At 43.7% G+C, this 23658-nt stretch overlaps 1 protein-coding gene across 1 annotated transcript in view; it reads left to right on the top strand.

Moving 5' to 3' along the window:
- The first annotated feature begins 6 nt into the window (after positions 1–6).
- Pygl (glycogen phosphorylase L) overlaps positions 7–23658 on the top strand; it is a 36557-nt gene continuing 12905 nt past the window's right edge. The window contains exons 1-7 of the mRNA XM_010632569.1: positions 7–265; positions 5607–5708; positions 7857–7935; positions 11816–11919; positions 18858–18989; positions 22232–22343; positions 22922–23004. Of these exons, the coding sequence (XP_010630871.1) occupies positions 23–265; positions 5607–5708; positions 7857–7935; positions 11816–11919; positions 18858–18989; positions 22232–22343; positions 22922–23004 (855 nt within the window). The 5' untranslated portion in view covers positions 7–22. The remainder of the gene's footprint in view (positions 266–5606; positions 5709–7856; positions 7936–11815; positions 11920–18857; positions 18990–22231; positions 22344–22921; positions 23005–23658) is intronic.

Here is a 23658-nt window from a genome sequence, read left to right as displayed (position 1 = left end):
CGTCCGCGTCCCGCCCGCAGCCATGGCGAAGCCCCTGACCGACCAGGAAAAGCGGCGGCAGATCAGCATCCGCGGCATCGTGGGCGTGGAGAACGTGGCCGAGCTGAAGAAGGGCTTCAACCGGCACCTGCACTTCACGCTGGTCAAGGACCGCAACGTGGCCACCCCGCGCGACTACTTCTTCGCGCTGGCGCACACGGTGCGCGACCACCTGGTGGGACGCTGGATCCGCACGCAGCAGCACTACTACGACAGGTGCCCCAAGGTACGGTATGCAGGCCGCCGGGCCGGGGTCCCCATCCTGTCCCAGCCGCGCCCGCCCCGTCAGGAGACCCCGGACCTGGACCTCGGCCTCCGCGCCAGAAGCCCTTGCGCTCACAAACTTTTGGGGAGCGTAAGCGACATCAGGCACCGTTCTAGTTCTAGGCCTTGGCATTCAGCCTGCAAAAAGCAGATAAATGCCCTGTCTTGGCCCAGCTAAGGGTTTGAGGAAGTGAGACAAATACAGAGTTCCTCAAATGGCACTAAGTTCCGGGCTTCTGCAAGGGACAGTCTCAGCGTGGTGAAGAGGGCACGGTGGAGTCCACACGCACACACGCACGCACACACGCGCACGTCTCCTGTCCCCTGGACTCTAGCCCCGGAGCTACCCCGAACTCTGAGCAGGGACCACCTCTGTCCACGGCGCAGGGCTGCAGGGTCCCCCCGGCTGTCTGGGTGCACGAAGGGACACTGCCTCTTCCTCACCAATCTGGGAAGGGGAGAAGAGGTCAGAGGGAAGAACCGGAGAGGGACAGAACAGGGCAGGGACGCTGTGCCCAGCCGGGTGAGAGCAGCCTGGCCCTGGTGGGAGACTGCAGAGGCTGGAAAAGCTGGTTGGAGAAACTGAAGGATTGAGATGTATCCTAAGGCAATGGGAAATGCACAGAAATATTTATTAGGATTTTAAAATATGTAAAAGCATGAAGAAAAGTGATCCATACTCCCAGTGCCCAAGAACTACAGGAATGTGGTTATTTTTGTTGTGTTTGTTTCCGCACTTCCTCCCCCAGCCCGTACTTGAGATTGAACCCGGGGCCTTGACACTGAGCTATATCCCTGGCCCTTTCTTATTTTGAGGCAGAATCTAGTTAAATTGCCCAGGCTGTGCAGGAAATTGCAGTCCTCCTGCCTCAGCGCCCAGAGTGCTGGGATTAGTTCACTACCACACCCAGTTTAAGAATTTTTAAGAGAAGGAAAGAAAGGAAATTTTCCTAGTAAGAAATTGCAACTGTAACAACACTTTCAGGTGGAAAGTCACCCAGAGGCCTAGCAATTGCTACCCAGATGTAGCAACTGCTAAAATAAAATGTATCCTTAGGGCCAGGGATTTAGCTCAGGGTTCAGTGGCCTGCCTCTCAAGCGCAAGGACCCGAGTTTGATCCCTGGTACCAATAAATAAATAAATAAAATGTATCCTTAGAAATCTAAGTATATCCTTAGAAAACACTTTCTATTTACTGCATCTTTTTCTTATTTGCACAAAGGACATGTTACAAATTATGCCATACTGTACCTTGAATTAAAAAATAAGTAACTTTTAAACTTAAAAGTAGAATCACACACACACACTCCGATGTACCCTTCTGCAGCATCAGCACGGCAGAGCCCCATGTGTCTGCCTCCTCTGGTCTGTACCGTCTGGTTTTTCCCAGCTTGTTTCTTCTGTGAGTTCTCCTTTTCTTCCCCAGTGCAGGGGTGAGCCCGGCATTCTGGCTGATGCACTGGAAGTAAACAGTGAACACGATGCATTCCACACTTTAATAGTGTCTGTTCCGTGGTGGTCGTTAAACAGGATGCTTCCTGCCCCTGTGAAGCATCAAGATGTGCCCAACCTTCTTTCCCAGGTCTGGATTTCTGGACTGAGGTCTTCGTTAAACTCTATCTCTATGTTTCCAAATGTTTAGCGAGCGAACCCAAATCTCTCCCTGTTTCCTCAAATGCATGTTAGAAATTCAAGTTATATCTCTCCCGTCCTATCCTGTGCTCTCTGTTGCTAATTTTAATGGCATTGTCATCTTGATAGTAACCGAGAAACAAAACTAGTCTCCCTTTGACTTCCTCCTGTAGTCCCCAATTCAGAAGGTTGCCAAATCTGTAGATTTCTGTAAGTCGCTTCAAACTTACCCACTCTTCCTTCCCACTTTGCCTGGTTGAGGGACTGGCTATTGTCTCAGCAGACCTCTGAATGGTGACCTTGCTTCCCAAAGTGGTATCAACAGCAGAATGAGGCTGACTGCCTTGCAGACATATTTTTTTTGGCCAGCAAGACATCTTTCAGCAGTTTAATTTCTGTGCCTTTGGGCCGAACTCCTGCATACCCAATCCACAATGATTTTTCTCAGCTCCATGAATGTATCAAATTTGTAATCCTATCTCATTACCCACATGGTGGACTGATTAAGCTTCTAGTGCAATGTAGTTTGCCAGGGGCTCGATCATTCCCAGCTCCATAGCCTGCCATCGCCCTTAAGCATTGAAAAGCCCCTCTCCATCCAGGAGAATCTATCCTTCCCATCTTGTCTTCCTATCCTGTTCCTTCCTTGCTCTCCTACAAGCCAGTGGCCACTTCTGGGCTGCTGCTGCACTTGCCCTCCACTTGGCAGGCCCTTCTGTCCCATGTCATGCACCGTGTTCTGCCCTTGCCTGCCCTGCAAGTCTCATTTTTACTGCCACCTGTCCCATACATCTCCCTGGAGGTACCTGGGTCCTCTGCTTAATGCTGGGAATAAAATTTTTAAAAATATTTTAAAAACAATGGTCCTTGGTATGTCTTCTTTATCTTTGCAAACTTGTGAATATGTCTGCTTTTGTGTAATAGCCATAAAAGATTAGTGATAGTGGTGTGAACGTAATTTATAAGGCATATCAGAAGCGATCGATTCCTTTGCTGCTAAGCCCGGATAGTGAATATTTGCAGAACATTAACTTACAGGATGGCAGAGATCTATTTCTCAAAGTCTTACATATTCTCAAGGTCAAATATGAGCTGAGGTCCTGCCCAGTCAAAAAATCATTTATGAGAAATGTGAAATGTCCTGTTCTTATTGAAGTCTGTCATGGCAGGATGGTCTCTCATTTGTTTATTTGGGACAATAGCATATTTTTAGGAAGACCTTGAAATATCTTAAAACATTTTTTCAATTTTTATTTTTTAATGACTACATGTTTGCGTTACATGATCACATTCCACGTGAGGAGTTGGCACATGTACATAACACATCTTTGTTCTTTTTTCATCATCTTTCCCTCCCCTCCCTGCCTCCTCCCTCCATCGCTTGGTCCACTTCCCTTCTGCAAAAGTTCTGTCTTCCTATTTCTCATGATCTACCTTTATTTTTTTTTTTTGCTTTTTATTTATATTTGGGGTTTTTTTAATTTAGAAATTATACTGAAGATGTTCTCCTTGATTCTATAGTGTGATCTTTTTTTTATTTTATGAAAAAAGGAAAGCAAATTTTTATAACTACATAAGAGAATAACAATAGTTATTGCATTGTATATCATTAAGCCTGTGTGTCTGATTTATTTCATTTAACATTATGGTCTCAAAGTGCATCTGTTTTCCTACAAATGACTCAAGTCAAATGACTCCTTCTTTATGGCAGAGTAGTATTCCATTGCATAAGTATCACATTTGCTTCATCAACAAATGGACATATAGGCTACTCCCAAGATTTAGTCAGCATAAATTGCTCTTCTATACATGTTAGCATGCATATGTCACTGTAATATGATGTGTAACTCTTTCAGGAAGATACCAGGAGAATAACTAGGCTGAATAGAATTTCTATATTTAATTTTTTGAGAAGTCTCCATCTCTATTAATGATATATGTAATTTTGGGGAGAGGGTACCAGGGATCAAACTGGGAAACCTTGCACTTTCGAGGCAGGCAGCTAAATCCCCGGCCCAATGATATTTGTAATTTTTGCAATGTTTTTTCAGTACCAGAGTTTAAATTAGTACCTATTTGTAGGCTTTGTTCCTGCTAGGCAAGTGCTCTGCCACTAGACTGTATTCCCAGCCTTTAAAGTATTATTAATATATTCTGTATTTTAATATATCTTAAGTCCATACTGATTTTGAATCATTAAGGAGGCAAAAAAAAAATTTAAACACAAATGTAGCTATTATTCCCAAAGGTATAACACATGATTGTGTGTGTTAGATATAGAAAGTATTCTCTTGCTAGAACACTAAAATTAAAAAGGCAGGACACTGTGGTGCATGTTACAGAGATAATGAAATACACAGGGAAGAGTGAAAAAAAAAGCTGGGCTAATATGACACAATTGTGCATTTGTGGCTTAAGATACTGATTCCTGTGTCAGTAGTGTCCTGGCATGCAAGTGCCCCAGCCGCGGGCGGGGCCTTGGGCCTTTGTGGCCTGGCTCTGCCTGGGAAAAGTGCCTGTTTCACTCCCACGGAGGCTCCTTGTCAGCCGGGGCAGACCCTGATGGCAGCAGATGGCCCTTGCCACAATGTGGACAAAATGATCTTCCTTCGAAGGTGGTGTCAGATCCTCCCCTCAGTTGCTTCATAAAATGAAAAAGTGAAATTTCTAAATGAACCTTTCAAATAGCATTTTATTTAAATGAAGATGTATCATCTGTTAAATATTACGGTAGGCATTTATTATACTGAACTGTTTATAATGTTATGTATTTTCTGATTGATCAAATACTTTTCTTTGGGGTTCTTATAGAAATGGGAGAATTCCAACATTTCAGGTGACTTTATACTGGGGCATCTCCAGATTTTTGTTGTTTGATGTCCGATGGAAAAGAAAAAGTTAACCAATATAGAGTAAGATATAAAAAAGGAAAAATGAAGTAACTGATTTTTTTTTAAACTAGTAAACTATCCTAAAATAAAATGGTTTTAGACAAATCTGAACTTTGTACCCCTCTCTTTCAACTCTGATATTATTTGCCTGGCTTTTCCCATGTCACAAGCAAATAGTTTCTAAGTCGATAGAGGAATTTTCCAAAGTCGTCAAGAGCAAACCGAGTAACTCTTAGGTACCTTCTTGTTCAGAACGGACCACTCCCAGTTCATAGACGTTTCTAGAATAATTCTAACACTGTAAAATTCTTTGCAGCGATTGGTCGAGGCAAAATGCTTTCTAGCCATAGAGTGTGTGCTCCTCAGGGCCATGCAGGACTTGCAGTGGTCACGGCCAACCTGTCTCACCCTCCCCTGAGCAAATGGTGAGCCTCCAGGCTGACTCCTGTTGGACAAATCATGTTTCATTCAGGAGATTCACAAACAGGAGAGGGGAAAACACAAGACACTGAATCCAATTAATTGGCTGAATGGGGGGGTTCCCCCTCCCTAAGGGTAAAATATGTAAAGTCCTTTGACAAAAATGGTATATAATGGTTTTCCAAACTAATTATCAGGAACACTTCTATGTCTGCGGTCATATATCTGTCAGACTCAGTTGAAAGTGGCCCCACTTGTGTGTTATTACTTGGTGGACCAGCGTATGAGCTCTGTGTCACTATCTCAATAAGTACAGATGATGAATGGAGGAATCATGACCTTTTCTTTCTTTGTTTCAGAGGGTTTATTACCTCTCTCTAGAATTTTACATGGGCCGAGCCTTGCAGAACACCATGATCAACCTTGGCCTGCAAAATGCCTGTGACGAGGCCATTTACCAGGTACACTGTTCCTATCTTTCTCTTATCCTCTCCTTTTAAATTCCAGGTTTACTTCAAGAACCTTGAGAGTATAGAGTGCATGCATTCCTTCCCCCAACACACACACATGAAAAAAGCATGAAAAGGTGTAGACGTGGCCGTTACAAACTATTAGAAATATGCATTACTGGTGATCTCTGGTTTAAGAGGAATAACGCGAAAAAGAAGTCAGAGAATTGGTTGTGACAGATGAGAATTTCCTTTTATAATTGTCTTTGACAGCATTCACCAACAAATTACATTTTAGAAATTAGCATCTGAACAGGCCTTTAGTCTGTCAGTCAGAATTGCAAGCTTTCGTTTGGGCTCTGTCTAATACAGTACTTTTAAAGAAACGATCACAGTCTGACAGTTATTTATATACCAAGGCAATATATGAAAATGATAAGCTTTTAAAATGCTGTTGTCATACTTTTCTGTTGCTTAATGAGCTATAAAATGCACTTCCTCTTTAGTGAAAGAGACTGAGCCTAATATACTAATTTGTTTTTATGAATGTATTTCACTGTTTCAAACTCAGGTATCTCCACACCAAAAGCAAATAGTCCTTAACTCTTTGATGTGGTTGAAAGGAAATGTGCAAAGACAAATTGTAAACACAGCTTCAGGCTGCTCATTTCCCTCGTGGTGGAGTTGTCCTCTTATGTGGCCAGCTGCTCATCTTCAGGGGCTGGTGTCCTTCGTGGGAGTCAGGGGAGCTTTTCCTGTGACAGAAGCATTGCAGCACCCCTCCACTTCCTTTTTTCTTTACTTGTCCTAAGAGCAGCTGAAAACAATATAGCTTTCCTTGAAGTCACCCACAACCCGGTGAGAGGCATCTAGTTCTACAAAGATTTCAGAATTGTGAAAATCCTGAGTGTTAGCCCTAACAGTTGGCTTGCACGAGGATCCTAGTCAGCTCCAGCTAATAGAGAGCAAAACCAAAAGCCCCATGGACAGCAAAATGAAGAAAAATTATGTAATATTTAATTCCCAAGATTTCTGTGAGAAGGCAATTTTGGGTGTAAGGGTAGAAATCCCAAAAGATGGACCTGTAAGAGCTGGGGCCTTAACCTCAAGGAGATTCGCATCTGATGCATGTGTTTTCAATATGTGAATTAATTTCCATGTTAAAGCTATCCAATCTCATGGGTAGCATCAGGTGAGAACAGTAATTTCACAGCAGGCTGTCCTTTAGCCAAACATGGCCCTGATTATCATCGAGGCAGGGTGGAAGAGGCCCTGTGTTTTATCTGGCCATCGATTTCTTCATTGAAAGATAAGCATTCTGATCTGCAGGGCTGCAGGACTCTGATAGGAACCCACAGGGGGGCTAGTGGATCTGGCTGTGTGACTGCAGTACTTTGGGGCTGGGAGCTCACTGGCAGCCAGTCCCACCCATCCTCAAGTTCATGGTGGCTCCTTGGCCCCCACAACACCCCAGGAGGAAGTGGAGGCTTTTAGCTCCCTCGGCTCGACTGCGGGACTAAGGTTCCACCTGGCCATCACACCCAGGTCTATGGGCAGTGACTCGTAGGTCTGGGGTTAGCATCTTTGGACCCCACTGAGTAAATGTGCCGGGGTCATGGAAGGATAAATTCCAGTCCATCCTGAAAAGTCTGTCCTCCAGCTTTTTGTTTATTTTCAAAATACCTCGGTCCAATTAATGTCAGCTTGCTAATGGACTATTTCAAAGGTTTTAACACTACAACACATACACCAAAAGAAAAAAAACTCTACAAAATAATAGTAATAGATAATATCTATGGGGGAACATTTGTCTAGAAATAGTCCTAATGCTTTATATAATTTTTGTTTAAGGCCCAACAACTCTAGATGAGATGGGTGCCATTATTCTCCAGTTTTAAAATAAGACAAGCAAAGCACTGAGAGACTTATCTCTCTATGGGGCCAGCAGTGAGGAAGCAGCAGAGTTTGTAGTGGACACTCAGAGTGCCACTGTTATTGGCACCTACAGTCACCAGCTTCCTGTGTGGGCTCCAATACGAGCTGATGCTAAGAACTCGGATGGACCTGAGTGTCTGGCTCCCAGTGAGGGGAAGTGGCCGATCCTGGAAAGACCTGCTGTATGCATATCCACACCCAGTACTGTTTCTCTTTCATCATCAGCTCGGATTGGACATGGAGGAATTAGAAGAAGTTGAGGAAGATGCTGGACTTGGCAACGGCGGCCTTGGGAGGCTTGCTGGTGAGTGGCAGGGAAGTGTGTTACCTTGTCTGGTTGACACCGTCTCAGATGCTATGCACAACCATGCTTAAAAGAACCAGGCCAGCTTCCTCCGAGAAGTGCAAGGGGTGGCCTGTTTCAATGTATTTGTTCATGAGTTTTTCACAGTGCTTCGATGGATTCAGTAAAAAAAAAAGGAACTTAAACAAAAAAGATATTGCTTAAAACCCTCCAAGACATTGCTTAAAACCCCGAAGTTAACCAGATCCTTCTTGTGAACACACAGGTTTCCAAAGTGGCCCCTTTCCTTCCCTGCATGATGGATGCACATTTGTGTGGGTCACCGAGGTTGTAAGCCTTGCATTGCTCACTTAACAGTTTGCTTTTTGATTAACCGGTGGGCGGGGATACACTAATATCATTGGCATGGTTTAGTTAATTAATATCTTTTTTGTGTAGATAGAGTTTGAGTTCTTTGATTTATCTGGGGAATAATTTATAGCAAATACAAAGGAAAACATTAAAAATAGAATACCAGTTCCACTAATTTTAAAATATGCACTCCTATAACCAAGCAATTCTACTTCTTCATATCTATCCCAAAGAAACACTCAAACACATGCACAAGAAGACATATGAAAAATATTGTTGTTATAGTGCCATTTGTAAAAACAAAATATGTAAAATAAGCTAATGGTCAAAGAATAAAACTAACCTATGTAGCTATTTAAGTTTCATTAAAATCCATCTGAGATGATGATATCATTTATACCTTTTAAAAAACTGAATATTTTCTGTGACTATATATATGTAAACATCAAAGAAAGGTCTGGCCCAGCACAGTGGCACATGCCTGTAACCCTAGCTACTTAGGAGGCTGAGGCAGGAGGATTGCAAGTTCAAGAACAGCCTGTGCAACTTGGGAAGGAGGAAGAAAAGAAGGAAAGAAGAAAGGAAAAGGTCAAGAATTTCTTCTTTCTTTCTCTTTCTTTCTTGCGTGCTTGCTTTCTGGTGGGAATACAATCCAGGGCCTTGCACATGCTAGGCAAGTACACTACCACTGAGCTATCCCAGCCCAAGGTCTGGAATTTAAATACTAAATTCAGTTTAAATATTAAACTGCCCCTGGTAGGGAAGAGTGCAGAGTTGGAGATAGCAATCAAAAGATAATGTTTTAATGTGTTTTGAAAGCAACTGTATTACTCGTGGAGTCTAGGTCCAATAATAAAATATACTCCCACACTTGTATCAAATTATACTGAATGAAAAATAAAAATTTCTTCTCTTTTAGAAGTGGTTCCCAAACAACTCTTAATTTTGCACAAAATGTCAAGTTAGAAAGTCATTTACATCTGTTTCTTATTATTTATCACTCCATCAGCGGCAGCATGCTTTAATATTGCCATTTGTGATAAAAATTTAAAAAACAGAAACACTTCGGACTGGGCATTTAGCTCAGTAGTTCTGCTTGCCTCACAAGCTCAAGGGCCTGCGTTCAATCCCCGGTACAAAAGAACCAAGCCAGAAACACTTCCTGTGAGACACGTGTGCCCCCTTGCACGGTTCCTGAGCAGACAATGTCACCGTGTCCTTGGGCTGCAGGCGGACCAGCCGTGCCCACGGAGCACACGTCTGAGAAGGAGAACTGTAATTCTGACCCATGCGGTGCAACCTCAGCCGAACTGAGGTCATTGTGCTAAAGTGAAGCAAGCCTGTCAGGATGGACAAGGGCTGATTCCACGCCGGTGATGTTCCTAGAGTGGTCAGACTCCCGGGGACGTTGTGAACAGCAGCTGCCAGGAGCTGGGGACGGAGGGAATGGAGGAGCGGTGCTGAACGCACAGTGTCTCTGCCGGGGAAGTGTAAAGGGCACTGGAGTGTACGTGGAGAGGGCTGTGCTGCAACGCCACACTACATCGAAAAGTGGTCACTGTGATAGATGCTACGTGTGTGTTACCACGACTACAACCACATTATTGATGGGGGGAAAGGAGAATGAGAACTACCCTGGCTGCCTCTTAAGGGAAAGCCAGGCCCTTCATGCTGGGTGGCTGGGTTCACCCCACTCTGTATCTGACGCTGGTGGCTGTTTTAAGCACTTTCCTGCCGCCCAGACAGGGCACCCAACCCCCACCACCCAAAGGAGGAGAGGCTCATTTGGCTCTCGGCTGCCAGTGGTTCAGTCCAGAGTCTCACTCCAAAGTAGAAATGGTGTAGTAGGGAGGTGTGGCAGAGAAAACTGGAGACAGAGAGAGGAGAAGGAGCCAGGCACAAGAATCCTCTGATGAGCATGTAGGAATCTGTAGGAACTCACTGGTAAGTGTAGCACCCCTGGTCCACTCTGCCAAACACACAAGATTTTGGGGGGACATTTTAGACCTAAACGCTGATGGTGATCTTGCTCCTTTAGCTAACTAGGAAGGTCGAAGAATAAAAGTTGCGAATAGGGCTGAGTAACTCTTGTGAGATGATCTCGTTTCTTACCTGAAGGGAAAGATTGGGACCCTGTAAGGATGCGCTAACCAGGACCCAGGAAGACCCAAAATGCCATAGCCCAGGGAGAGCAGGAATGGGATTGGACCAGGCACAGGCACAGGAAGGAAGGACGTGTTAGAATAATGCCACAGCCTCAGCCATTTGCCTGTGGATCTCTTTTAAAGCTGTATCCGTTGTGACCCCAACTCAGTCCCTTCCTGTTTGGTTTACAATATTCTTTTCAGTTTTGATTCGTCACTCCAGTGGAAATTCCTGAAGGAAACAGCCCGATTAGTATAACTCCTCAGAGTCCCCAGGTAGACTCCTTCCCTTCTTGTGGATTGGCTGCTCTAGATCAGATGGCTGTGTTGTTCAGGAAGATAAAATCTGACCCCCCAAAAAGCTGATTCAACCAACAAGGATGTGTGTTAGCACAAAAGAAGAATTCCAAAGTTTGGCCCATTTCAAAGCTAATTTATTCAGCAGCGTGATTATATCAGGACTCTGGGACTCTGTGGTTCTTTTGGCTTCCCTCCTCACTCGGGAGGAAAAAGGGATGGACAGTCTTTCTCAGAAGTCTTCTGCCCCAGCAGAATTCCTGCCACTCCAAAGTGGATTGAATGTTTCTGCCCACCAGGCTAACACCAGTCACGAACAAAGGAAGTAGAATCATTCTGATTGGCTTAAAAGCTTAGACCAGTGATGGCAAAACTTTTAGAGAGCCTGTGCCCAAACTGCAACCCAAAACCCACTTATTTATCATAGTCCTGGCACTTCAGTTGAACCTGAATTCTGAGGTTTTTGTTTAGAAAAAACAACTCATACATTAAGATCTTTTGTCTTAAAAGAAAAACAACATACATGCCATAGGTTCACCACGCGGGTTTAGACCCCTGCCTGCAGCCAGATTCCCTTCCCAGCCCAGTTTTCCTGGAGCTGCCCTGGAATTCCATCAGCCAGGAGCAAAGAGAGTATGCCCCATTATGTCCGGCTCATCAGTCAGGTGCTGTGACGGAAGCAGAACTGGGCAACATGTGACTTGCTGTCCCCTGCGACTGTCTTCTGAGCCTCCCTCAGAAGGGGCAGTGTAACAGTCACCATATCTAAGTCAGGTAGCTGCCTCATCTGTTCCCAGACAAAACTCTCCTACCAACACCGTGGTTATTTCTAGGTGGTGAGGTGAGAGACGATATTTATTTTCTTCTTTATACACTTTTATGTCTTAGAACTTTGCTCTGGTACTCATTTTATAATTCAAAAGATGTTATTTGAAAATCGGTACTTACCATGTAGCAGTCTCTGCTTTTAAATACAAATACGGTTTCTCACAGAAAAATGTCTGTGGCTGCCATGTTTTAGAGGGGAAGACTTGAAATGTATGCTGAGCTAATGAGTCCACCTCTGCCTGTACTCTTGCCTGATTTAGCCTGCTTCTTGGACTCCATGGCTACCCTGGGACTTGCAGCCTATGGATATGGCATCCGATATGAATACGGAATCTTCAATCAGAAGATCCGAGATGGGTGGCAGGTGTGTAAACAATCTTTTCTTAATGCTGTCTTTAAAATGCCTTCTTCCACTGTGCTCTGGACAATTTGTAATTCATGAGTCTTTAACACATTGCTGTATTAACTTCTTTAGCAGCTAGTTGTCAACTTGACTGTCAGTTCCCTGCTTTGGAATATAAATTTCCCAGGAGCCCAGGGCCCTTCAGTGTTTTCCCCTCCAGATCCACAGCACCTAGCACAGTGCCCGCCTCCAGTTGTCTGGCCACTGTTGGCATGGCTTAACAAGTGCCTCCCATGTGAGTCCTGACCACATTGGAGTGACTTGCTGTGCTTAAGAATATGGGGGAGTCTTGGTTTTCCTACCTTCAGAACTTGCCCACACAGGGGGGCTTAGAAAATATCACTGGCCGACTGCATGATGACTACCTGCAGTGTGTGACTTTCACACTGCAGCTTGCAAAAGGCAAGTAAAGCTGGACTCACGGTCTTCCCCAGTAATCCTTGCTGGTAAGAGTACGTTGGCGTTTTGAAAAATGAAGTCTCTTAAGAAGCAGAGTTACCCCAGGCACACTGCTGGCAAACACAGTCTGCACTGCAAGGTTTCCAGGTACACATTCCATATTCTTGTCTACAGAGTTTTAGCATCCATAATGTGCCTATTTTATAAAATACATAAGCTAAGTGTCCTAATTTTTTATAAGGTGAAATTGGGCAATTCATCAACTATTACATAAAATAAATCTGGTACATATTTGGTATGCATCATTGTAGTGCTCTATAAAAATGTGCACAGGGCCGGCCGGGGATTTAGCCCAGCGGCATCGTGGCTGCCTCACGAGCGCAAGGTCCTGAGTTCGATCCCCAGCACAAAAGAAAAAAAACGTGCACAAACCCATGTTGCTGATACTAAGTTTGCTTTAGGCTTTCTCCTTATCTTTGTCTCATACATACACACCATTGAAAAATCTATGGACTAGATGTCGTAGAAGCCAGCACTCTCTCAGCATCTCCATACTTGCAAGACTGAGTTCAAGGGAAAAGTACTCTTGGGTGGAAAGGGGACTTAGGCTGGAGCCAAAGCCCAAGGAAAGAACAAGGACTGAGTGTTAGAGTACTGTCTATGCTGTCCGCTTTTCCCCTCCTCCATATTTGGACACTGTCTGGGCCAAAATAGGAAGGAAGGAAAAGATTTAGTATGAAGACAAATGAAACAAGATTGAGTACAATAGTAGAACATCTTGTAAAAGAGATATTGTAACAAAGATCCCAAATCTTGCTAGCATTGTGTCTCTTCGTCTGCCCCTAAATACATAAGAACTGGGAGGCAGCAAGATCTAGAAGAAAAGTTTGGACCCTAATTTCTAACTTAAGATCTAATCTCAACTCGCTACCCTTATATGTAAGGCACATTGCCTCAATTAGTTTACCTAACCTCTCTGAGTCTCTGTTTTCTTATCTGCAAAATGGAATTAGTATGAAAACACATAGAATATCTGATGCACACATAAGCATTGAGTAAAATGCTAAATTTGGCCTAAGAAAAAGAAGATAATGTAAAAAACAGTGGAGGCCAGGCATGGTGGGACATTTGGGAGGCTGAGGCAGGAGGATCACAAGTTTGAGTCCTACCTGGGCAATTTAGAAAGACTGCCTCAAAATAAAAAATAAAAAGGGTTGGGAATGTAGCTCAGTGTGCAGGTCCTGTGTTCAGTGCCCAGCATGACAAAAATGAATAAATAAATAAAAATAAATCTGTTGGAATAAAATAATACTATTATAATAATACCATTATATTTTTAGTTAATTTTAATCAAACAGGTTGTTTATATTGGTTGCAAAGTAAGGATAGAGAAGTACATGAATGATAGGATTTTATCCTGCGGAATCTAGGAAGATAAAAGTACTAGGAAAAAATACATTGCTTTCAGTATTAATAACTTTGGAACACAGGATTGCGGGTAACTTTTATTACCTTCTATTTGCTTTTCCACATGTTTTGCATTCCATAAAAATGCATAGAAATGAAAAAATTGGTTCTTTTTCCCCCTTGAAATAACCCAGAGTTCCACACTGAGAGCCCAGCTTGGCAGGAATTTTCCATCTGACCAGCATTTTGACAAATTCTAACCCAGTGACACATGATTCCCACTTTTAGTCTTTGAAAGCACACTGCGGGGTGCTCACTAAACCCCAGAATGTTTAAGAGTTTAGTTTCTCTTTTAATTACTTTGCATAAAAAAAAATTAAGAGAAATCCAGCAAATAAACCTGAAAAAGGTTTTTCCTCAAGTACATCCCTCCCAGATTTTATGAAGCATCACTCATTATGAATCACAAATAGTCTTCATTGCAGAAAGTCATGACTTTCTTGCCAGACCAAGACAGCATATGTTTTCAGTGTTTGTAAAGGAAAACATAGAGATCAGATAAATTTTGCTAAGCCAAACATTCCAGAGCTAGCCTCAGTAGCCATCATTACTTCTCAATTATGACTTGAAGTTGAATAGGCTGATTTTACATACCACCTACATTGTTTACTGGTATGTGATTTAAAGCTACATAAGATATAATCACACCATAAAAAGAAACCATTTCCATAAAACAAAGTGCTAGGAAGTCTACAGCCAGTGCTAGGAAGTCTTCCAGTCCCAGCCCTGCTTTTCCAACAGCAAGGACAGAGGAGTCACCAGTGGAAAGTCTTAAAAGTTGAGGGACTGTTAATTTTTTGAGTCTCTCCAAGGAAGATTTGCAGGCAACAGTGTTCCTGGTGAAGCAGAAAGTAGTTGTCTAAAATTCCAGACTCACCGCGCATTCTCATGGGGGAATCACGGGCATCTTTTTAGTAATAGTCCTCCGTGAAAGGAACTGGGCGCTGGTTGGTGTGGGAGGAAAGACCACGGCAAAAGATACACACAGCAGCTCAGCAGCCACGCGGGACTTTAGGCACTGTGGGGCTCCCTGTGTGCGTCTCAGATAGGAGCACGGTATCTGCTGGACCCTTCTCTCGCCCGTCACCTGCGCCAACCATGGCTCACGTTACCCAGAAAGCTTCTAGTGACCGCGCTGAAAGCGGAGTTTCCCAGAAGCAATGTAAGTCCTTTATCTTACCAGAAAGCCAAGTTTGTTGACTTTCCTGGTGTTTGTCCTCCAGTCCTCCGTGGACCGTGTGTCCCGCAGCGGCTGTAGGTGCAGAGAAGCACTTGCTCCGATCCAGTCGCGGAGAGGCCCCTGAGCTGCCCTCTGCTTCCCTGCTGGCTGGGTTTCCGAGTCTGCTGAGAAATTCCTCCGGGGAGACTCAGTGTCCAGCGTCACCCCCACCCGGGTTGTCTCTTCTACTCCAGAGTCACACTTGCTGCGATCAAGTCCACGTAGTCCTGGTGGAGCAGAGCTGACAGCCCCTGGGGCCTACGGGGCAGCTCTTCTTGCACCCCCCACCCCCACACGACCCGGCCCTTGGTGCATTCTGGGGTCACTGGCTGCCTGCATGGAAATCTAAATGTACAGAGCATGCCATTGGGCCACTGAGAGCAAAGCAAGTGGAGGAGGGGTTTCTAAGGCTGAGGTTGGGGGCAGCAAGGGGCGTTTCTGTCTTTCTGCTCCGTACTGCTGAGACAGGCTTGTGGTTCTAAATTACTTATTTTAAATTCTTGTAAGTTTGAGAATATTATTCACTGCTTCTTTAATGAATTGCAAGGCTCCGAATAAAGATCCCCCAGCAAATAAGGGTCTGCTACAGTATTTCTCAGCTCCGTGAAGTTAGAACCAGCAATTATTTGGGAGGGAAAAACCGAGCCAACATTTAATGGCAAAGAAGACTGATCAGGTGACTGGCCCTTTGTCACTTAAGATTGCACCCTGGGTCGGCGAGGGAGAGGGGCCGAGTGAGAAGGGACAGAAGGGAGGGTGGGCATGCTCAGTGCACAACACATACCCATGTATGGGGATGTCACAGTGATGCCAGTTAGTTTGTACAGTTAATACCTATTAGTTTAAATTTTCTACTTTTTAAGTGTCCCTCCTCCCAAAAGTGTGCTCTCAGAGGGCAGATGCCACTTGGTCTTCTGCAGGAGTTGGGAGGGGCCAACTGGGGTGTCAGACTTCTCGAGGAAGTCCCTGTGATCGTCCAGCCTTTCTCAGCAGAGAGGATGGCACCAGCTGGCCCATGGAGCAAAACTCTGGCTTTGTTCACACAGTCCAAGCTGCCCCGTCTAAGCACAGCAGAAAGGATTTTTAAACTGAGTGTTTTGCTCTTTTGTTAATGCTGTCATTTATCTGTTGTGGAGTTCCCAGTTACTAACCCCACTTAGTGGACTCACCAAGCTTCTGATCAGCTGGAAATCGTAGGTGTTTCCTTGTTAAAATTTTAGTCTACTCTGATCGCTGTAGGACTGGAATAGCAGTTTAGTTTACAGTTCTGTGCATCGACTCTGTATCGACTTGTAGGTCCTGGTAGCCAGCGCGGGTCGATGCTTCAGTAGCAATGGGAAGAAGGAACGAGGGCTTCGGTTTGAAGGGTACACAGATCTGAAGAGTGGCTCAGGCTGACGTTCATGACAGAACAGAGACCGGTTTTATGGGGTGCTGTCGCAAGCTGGGGTCTGGTTGATCATTACCTGTCCTGGTATCATAGCTCTGGAGGAACCCTCACAGCTGGAGGGCAATCTGTCTCTGTGACATCGTGGCTTCTGCTCGGGCAGCCTTAGTCCTACGAGGCGCTGCTGGACTCTGAGGTAGCCCTAGGTTTAGGACAGTGGAGACTTCCGGACATAGATGAAAGACATCCTGGCTGCTCTTTGTGTAGACCAAGGACTACCATCATCAGGAGCCTCTAGAGACTCGTTACAGTGCTGGATTTCTCCTAGACCTGCTGACCTCCTAGACCTGCTGTGTTTTAGCAAGATGTGATTCACTGACTAGCTCAATTCTCTCTCCGGCCTTCCCTAGGCTTCTGCTTTCATCTCTCTCCTCCTGTCTCCAGTGGGTCACAAAGTCCGGGCTCTTCTGCTTTGTTTGTGAGTCCTCTTCTCAAGTACTCTTTGCTGGTAGTTAATATCCACGGGCAGCTTACTGGCTTTCTTGATATAAAGTCACGACCTGTTTAAAAAAGTGAGCATACTTGTTTGTCCGCCTGTGGATGTGAATGTTTTGCCTAATAAACCAAAAGCCAGCAGCAGTGTTTATTTCTGTCTCTTGACACTGCGCCCGGGCTGGCATTGGTGTCGTGTTGACAAAATCATGAGGGGTCCAGCATTGTGCCTTAATTCCCTCGCGAAGTCTTCTGAGATCAAGTAGAGTTTTCTAAGAGGTGATGGCCAGAAATAAGTATTTGGAGTGACTTAATTGACAAGGAAACCTTATCATTTTCTCTCTTTTGCCAGGGCACAATTTTGTTTTTTAAAATACATGTAATATTTTTAAAGTTTCACTAATAATATACAGCATTTAGTTTAAAACTATACACCTCCAAATTGTGGATGATGCTGTTGTTTTTTCTTCTCCTCCTCCTCTTGGTGTTTTTCTTCCTTTGTTTTTACAAACCAAAATTCATTTGATATCCAGGGTACCCTACATAGAAACTGTAATTTTAAATTATTCACAAGAAATATTTTATAATAGAGGAACACAAATACTCAGGAAAATATTGAAATTGTCAATAAAATAAATTTCTTGCCTTGTACTATATGGCATTTTCAAAACCAACTATTACACGTATTTCATTGTCAAAGCAAAATTACACAAAGATTAAGTGGACAAAGACCACGGAATGTTATTCTTTCCTGTGCCCATACTGAAATCACTTAGAGTGAAATAATATGCATCCATTTTCCTATGAATGACTCTAGTTTCTCATTCTTTATGGCTCCATTTTATAGAAAAAACACATCTTCTTTATTCAGTCTCCAGTTAATGGGCATTCGGGTTGTTTCCAAGTTTTAGCTATTATGAACTGTCGCTATAAACATGGGTGCACATATATCACTGTGGTATTATGATTCCTTTAATTCTTTTGGGAAGATACCCAGCAGGGGAATATCTGGGTCAAATGGAACCTCTAATCCTAGTTCTTTGAGGTATCTTCATATTGATTTCCACAGTGGTTGCACAAGTCTGCACTCCCACCAACAATGAAGAAGGGTTCCTTTCTCCCCACAACCCTGCCAATATTTGTTATTGGTTGATTTCTTGATAACCATTCTTTGTGGGGTGAGGTGCAATCTCAGTGTTGTTTTCATCTGCATCTCTCAAATGACCAGTGATGTTCAACATTTTTTCATATATTTATTTGCTGCTTTTACTTTCAGATGCCCATTATTGATTCAGGTCTTTATATTTGGGGGCCTGATTTTTTGAGTTCTTTTTATATTCTAGATAATAGTCCTTTTCTCTCAGAAGTTGGTAAAAATATTTCCCACATTGTAGGTTGTTTCTTAGCTCTGTTGGTGGTTTATCTTGCAGTGAAGAAGACTTTTAATAAGATGAGATCCCAGTTGTTGATTCTTTGTGCTAGTTCCTGTGCTACTGAGGATTTGTTCATAAAGTCATTTCCTATGCCAATGTCTTCAAGAGTTCCACCTCACTTATCTTCCAGTAAGTTTAGTGTTTCTGTTTTAATATTTAGATCTTTAATCCACTTGGATTTTAATTTAGTGCATGGTGAAAGATAGGGGTCTAGTTTTAATCTTCGACAAGTTGAAATCCAATTTTTCCAGCACCATTTATTAAAGAGGCTGTCTTTCCTCCACTGTGGATGCAACTGTGATGAGGTTGCAACCAAGATGAGATAGCTGAGTCCATCTGGAGTTGGTTCTATATCTTCCAATCTAGTCCACTGATCTTCGGGTCTTTTTCTTTGCCAGGACCATGCTGCCAAAGAGCTAAACGATGTTTTTATCATGGTATGATCGAAGGGATAGGTCCACATCTCCTGACAAATATATTCTAGGCCATGTCCTTTTTGCAGGTGGAAGAGGCAGATGATTGGCTCAGGCATGGAAACCCGTGGGAGAAGGCCCGCCCGGAATTCATGCTACCTGTGCACTTCTACGGAAGAGTGGAGCACGCCCCAACAGGGACCAAGTGGCTGGACACCCAGGTATTCAAGCATCTTTGCAGCAAGCAGGTTCTTCAGGGCACAGCACCGTGGACACGTCGTGTATTGAAATGTAGCATACAGTACAGTGTGTGAGAGGTATGGAGAGGAGCACATTGTGTGTCAAATAGTAGAGTGTACTTTTATGAGCAGACCTGTTACTCCTCTTGACGTACTGCGCTCATTTTGGAAACAAGGAGGCTGACACCAAGCGAAAAGTGACTTTCCCAAGGTCAAGTGATTTGCTGTCTGCTTTATCAGCCCTGAGTCAGTCCCATGACCCCAGTCATGCTTCGCTCTCTGGTTCTATATAAGTTTTAATGCCAAAATGGAATCAATTTAAATGTCATTCCTCATCATATTTGCATATACTTGTAACTTTTCTGGCACGGTTTAATACTGTAGTCTTTATTCAAAGCTTACTGAAGTTTCTCTTCCTTGTGAAGTCAGAAAAATCATGTAAAATCTGCCGACTGTGCTGTCTTACTCTGGGCCAGACCACTTCTAGGGAGGTCATGCTGGTGCCAGTTCAAGCGTAAGTATTTCACCTGCACATACTTATCCTGCCGATGGATTTGAGTGTTGCCCTGCCGCTGGATTAACAGCGGCCCTCCCAGTGCTGGTTTGTGCTTTGCTGTCTGTTTTACTTCCCAAGCAGTTGGCCCCTAATTAACTACTGAGTTCCTCTGCCCAAGCATTGGAGCAACACTGGAAATGTTTGTTTAGTAAATATGGCTGCGGGCTGGGAAAAACTGATCACTGAACAGTCTTTCAAAACGTAAAGCAACTAGTTAAGACCAACTAAATGATGTTCTTATATATGAAAGTGGGAGTAAAATTCAATGTTGGAGGGCTGCAAGTGGTTGGTTAATGGATTATTCTCCATGAATAATTGCTTTATTTTACTTTATAAGAGCCAAGACCCATGTTATAGAGGATTCTTTGTTTAAAGCTCCTGAGGTTTTTTGTTTTTATTTTTGTTTGTTTGCTTGTTTGTTTTTGCTAATCCTTACAGAACTATCCACAGTTTAGAAAAATAAGACTTTTAAAAAGTGTTTCCTATCTGATTGTGGATTCATTTAGCGTATGAAATGACGGGTTGGAAGCTAAAATAAGTCATTAAAGTATAATGGTTTAAGGAGCAAACAAATACTGTGATTTTAAGATCAGTTCCTATTTTGTGTTGCCTGGGGTTTTTGTTTTGTTGTGCCTGGTTACAGATACCATCAGGAGAGCTGCCAGTGAGTCAGTAGTCAAGCACCAGAATGAATTCACGTGTGTCACGACATTAAACTAACGAGTATTTGGTATAGAATTTGGTGCCTAAAACTTCACCAGTGGCTCATGATCTGTCTAAAATGATGCAGTCTGGTCTGTTTATGTATGCCATGGCTACCGCTGCTGAGCTAACTTGTATTTACAAAGCACCTTTAGATGCTTGCATAATGTACCCTGAAAGTCAGAGAGCATGTTTCTGTGCCCACAGAAACAAGGTCATAGCACAGAGGTGATAGCTGTGAGCCGACTCAAGCTGTGCAGGGCTGTGTGGACTGGGGCCATCACCTGAATCAGCCCCACATGTGCAGCTAGTGAGGTCAGAGAGCGCGAGGCCTGGCATGCTCTGAGCGTGCATGGGACGGCTTCCAAGGCGCTGAGCTGTTCATTTCCTTCTCGTGCCAGTTGAGGCCCTCTGGGAATCAGAGACTTGACAGAGGAGGATCCAAGTGAAACATTGGGAGAATGCCTGAGAAGGAGAAAGCGGGGAGGAGAGGAGGAGACAGGAAGTCTGCAAGCTGGGTGTGCCATGTGTGAAGGAGAGGTGGAAGGAAGGAGCACTCCCAGGAAGGCTCTCAGGCTGCAGTGCCACTCTAAGCACATGGCCAGGCGAAGGTGGCCCGGACTGGCCATTTAAAAAATCACTATTCTGTGTCCTGGATGTGGTGGAGCATCCCAGAGAGACCACACAGCCTTGGTGTCAGCTCTGAGGAGGAAGTTCTCTCTGAAGTTCTCTCAAAGGCGATCTATCTCAGCCTCGGTAACACTTTGAGGGTCAGAAGCACATGCTTTGCTTGAACCTTGAAAATGATGATGAAACTATGAAAATGGCTGCTCCTTATTAATCATAACTTGTGTGAAGAGTTTCACGCTCTCCCAGTGGAGCTAGCTGGCCACCTACAACTTGTTTTAAAAACCTCCGGAGACCTTTATTTCTCGGTGAAAGACAGCCCCATGAGGGTGACTTAGTTATGGTCACAGTGACCATGAAATATCCACAGTGACTGAGTATTGGTATGGATACAGGCTGTCCTGCTTCATTCACTCAGAATTCACCAGACCAAATTAAAGAGATGAGCGTTGAGCTTTCAGTCCTGACACTGACTGTAACCGTGGCCGAGTCACTTCTCTCTCAGCCTCAACCTCAGCTTCCTCATGTCCAAACTGAGTGGGCGACACCCAATGATATCCAGATGCTCCAGTCAATGATACCATCTTTCTCCTTCCTTGGAGCTCTGCTCTGAAGAGGCAGGGAATGGAAATGAGTCATTTTGCACACAAATTTTAAATGCACTGTGAAACATAGCTTGCCTTCCTGTTCTTCTCTGTCACAAAGATTGAGCCCGATTATTCCAAAGCTCGAATCTTAGACCCAGCTCAGCTAATTATCACCTGATTTGGCAGATCGCTATAGGAGTCACTGAAATAACTCTTCTTTATGCAACATCAAAAAAGAAATCTAGCACAGCGTTTTAAATATCATATGTGATGTTCTGTCTTGATAAATTTCCTGTTTCACTGATTTTGGAAGAGGAGATCAGATCATTGAGTAAGTGAAATGTATCCTAATTGTTACCTGTTGTAGGGTGTAGATTCACTGTGTCCCTGTGCTCCTGCATCATGTTTCTCACTATTAGAGCAATGGTCTGATCTGAGTCATGAATGATAAACTTTCGCTCATACTGATACCGTGACATTCCATTCCCCTGCACCTACATCAAGACAACTGACACACAGGAAATCAACATGCAGGTGCTGCAGACACCATCAGTCAGGCTACTCCACGTGGTGGGGAACCACATGACCCTTAATACCCACTGTAGCCCCGTGACCCTCTTCGTTTACTCCCCACATGATTTGGGCTGGTGACAGAGCCAGGAATAAAATTCCATTGCAGTCTCCCAGCTGTGTATCAACCTCCATCATCACACCTGGGAAACGTGAGCAGCTGCTTCTGTTTAATTGCACAGGTGGTCCTGGCTCTGCCTTACGACACCCCCGTGCCTGGGTACATGAATAACACGGTCAACACCATGCGCCTGTGGTCTGCCCGGGCACCAAATGACTTTAACCTCCGAGACTGTGAGTACAGTGTGGGCTCTGGTTTCATTGTGCTTGTGTTTAATTCTTCTGATTGCTACTTTGAACTAAATTGAGCTTGAGAAGAAAAAAAAAAAAAAAAAAGGCTTTCTATTTCTGAAATCTCCAGTGGTGAAGAAAGCATTTTATAGAGCAAGTGGGGAAGTCATTTTTTAAAACTGGTACATTTTAGGTATAAATACAGGATTTCAACTTGCTGAAGATTAATACTAGACCCCTATCTTTCATCATGCACTAAACTAAAATCCAACTGGATTAAAGATCTAAATATTAAACAGAAAACACTAAACTTGTTGGAAGATAAGCTAGGTAGAACTCCTGATGACACTGGCTTTAGGAAAAGACTTTATGAACAAAGCCTCAGTAGTATGGGGAAGTCATTTTTAAAGCAGGGTTCAGCCTGGCCCTTGAGCACTTGTGGCAAGCTTAGCATGAAGATTTGTGAAATCCTTTTGGAATCAGGAATCTCAGGAAAGGCAGGCAGTGTGATGTCAGGTGTAAGCATAGGGCTTGAGAGGGGCTGGCTGGTCTCGTCACTGTTTTTCTAACATTCTCCTCAGTTAACGTTGGAGACTACATTCAGGCTGTGCTGGATCGGAACCTGGCTGAGAACATCTCCCGCGTGCTCTATCCCAATGACAATGTGAGTGACCATGCAACAACAGACACAACCGATTTCACAAGAGCCTACTCGGTAACCCTATAGAACACCAATGCAATATGATATTTCCCCTTCAAAATGCAGATAAACTCTATATTTCTTCCTGATTTTCTAGATTTCCCCTCCCAATCAAGTGAGAAATACAAATATGTACAGTTCAGGAAATCAGGATAAGTACTTTGCCTTGACTAGTGACCTCACCACTAATTGAGGAGCTTTGTGGATCAATTTTAAAACAGAACCTAGATCTAAATAATCAGGTGACTCACTGATACAGCACTACTTCCTTTCCAGACAGAAATCCCACCTGCAGAGTTGGAAATCGTGATTTTCTGCCCACACTGGTGGGCTCTTCCTGGCCCTCTGTTCCCAGCCGAGTGAGTCATGGTTCTTGGAGCAGACAGACCTATAAACAAACACCTGTCTCTGTCTCTTGTTTTTAACATTAATTTTTTTTCTTTTAGGCAATTACTCTAATTTTATGCTTAGTTTAAAAAAAACACTTGGAATAGGCTCTTCAGTGACTGCTATAAATTCTTGATTTTAAAAGAACACTTAGAACTGTATCCTGAAGATTGCTCTAAATTCTTGATTTTTTTTTTTTTTTTTTTTTTTTTTTTTTTTTTGTACGGGGGT

Source organism: Fukomys damarensis, unplaced genomic scaffold, assembly GCF_012274545.1.
Source record: "Fukomys damarensis isolate Sample0158 unplaced genomic scaffold, DMR_v1.0_HiC HiC_scaffold_17, whole genome shotgun sequence".
NCBI lineage: Eukaryota > Metazoa > Chordata > Mammalia > Rodentia > Bathyergidae > Fukomys > Fukomys damarensis.
Note: the sequence above shows the minus strand (reverse complement) of the source record. Positions and strands in the feature narration are given on the sequence as shown.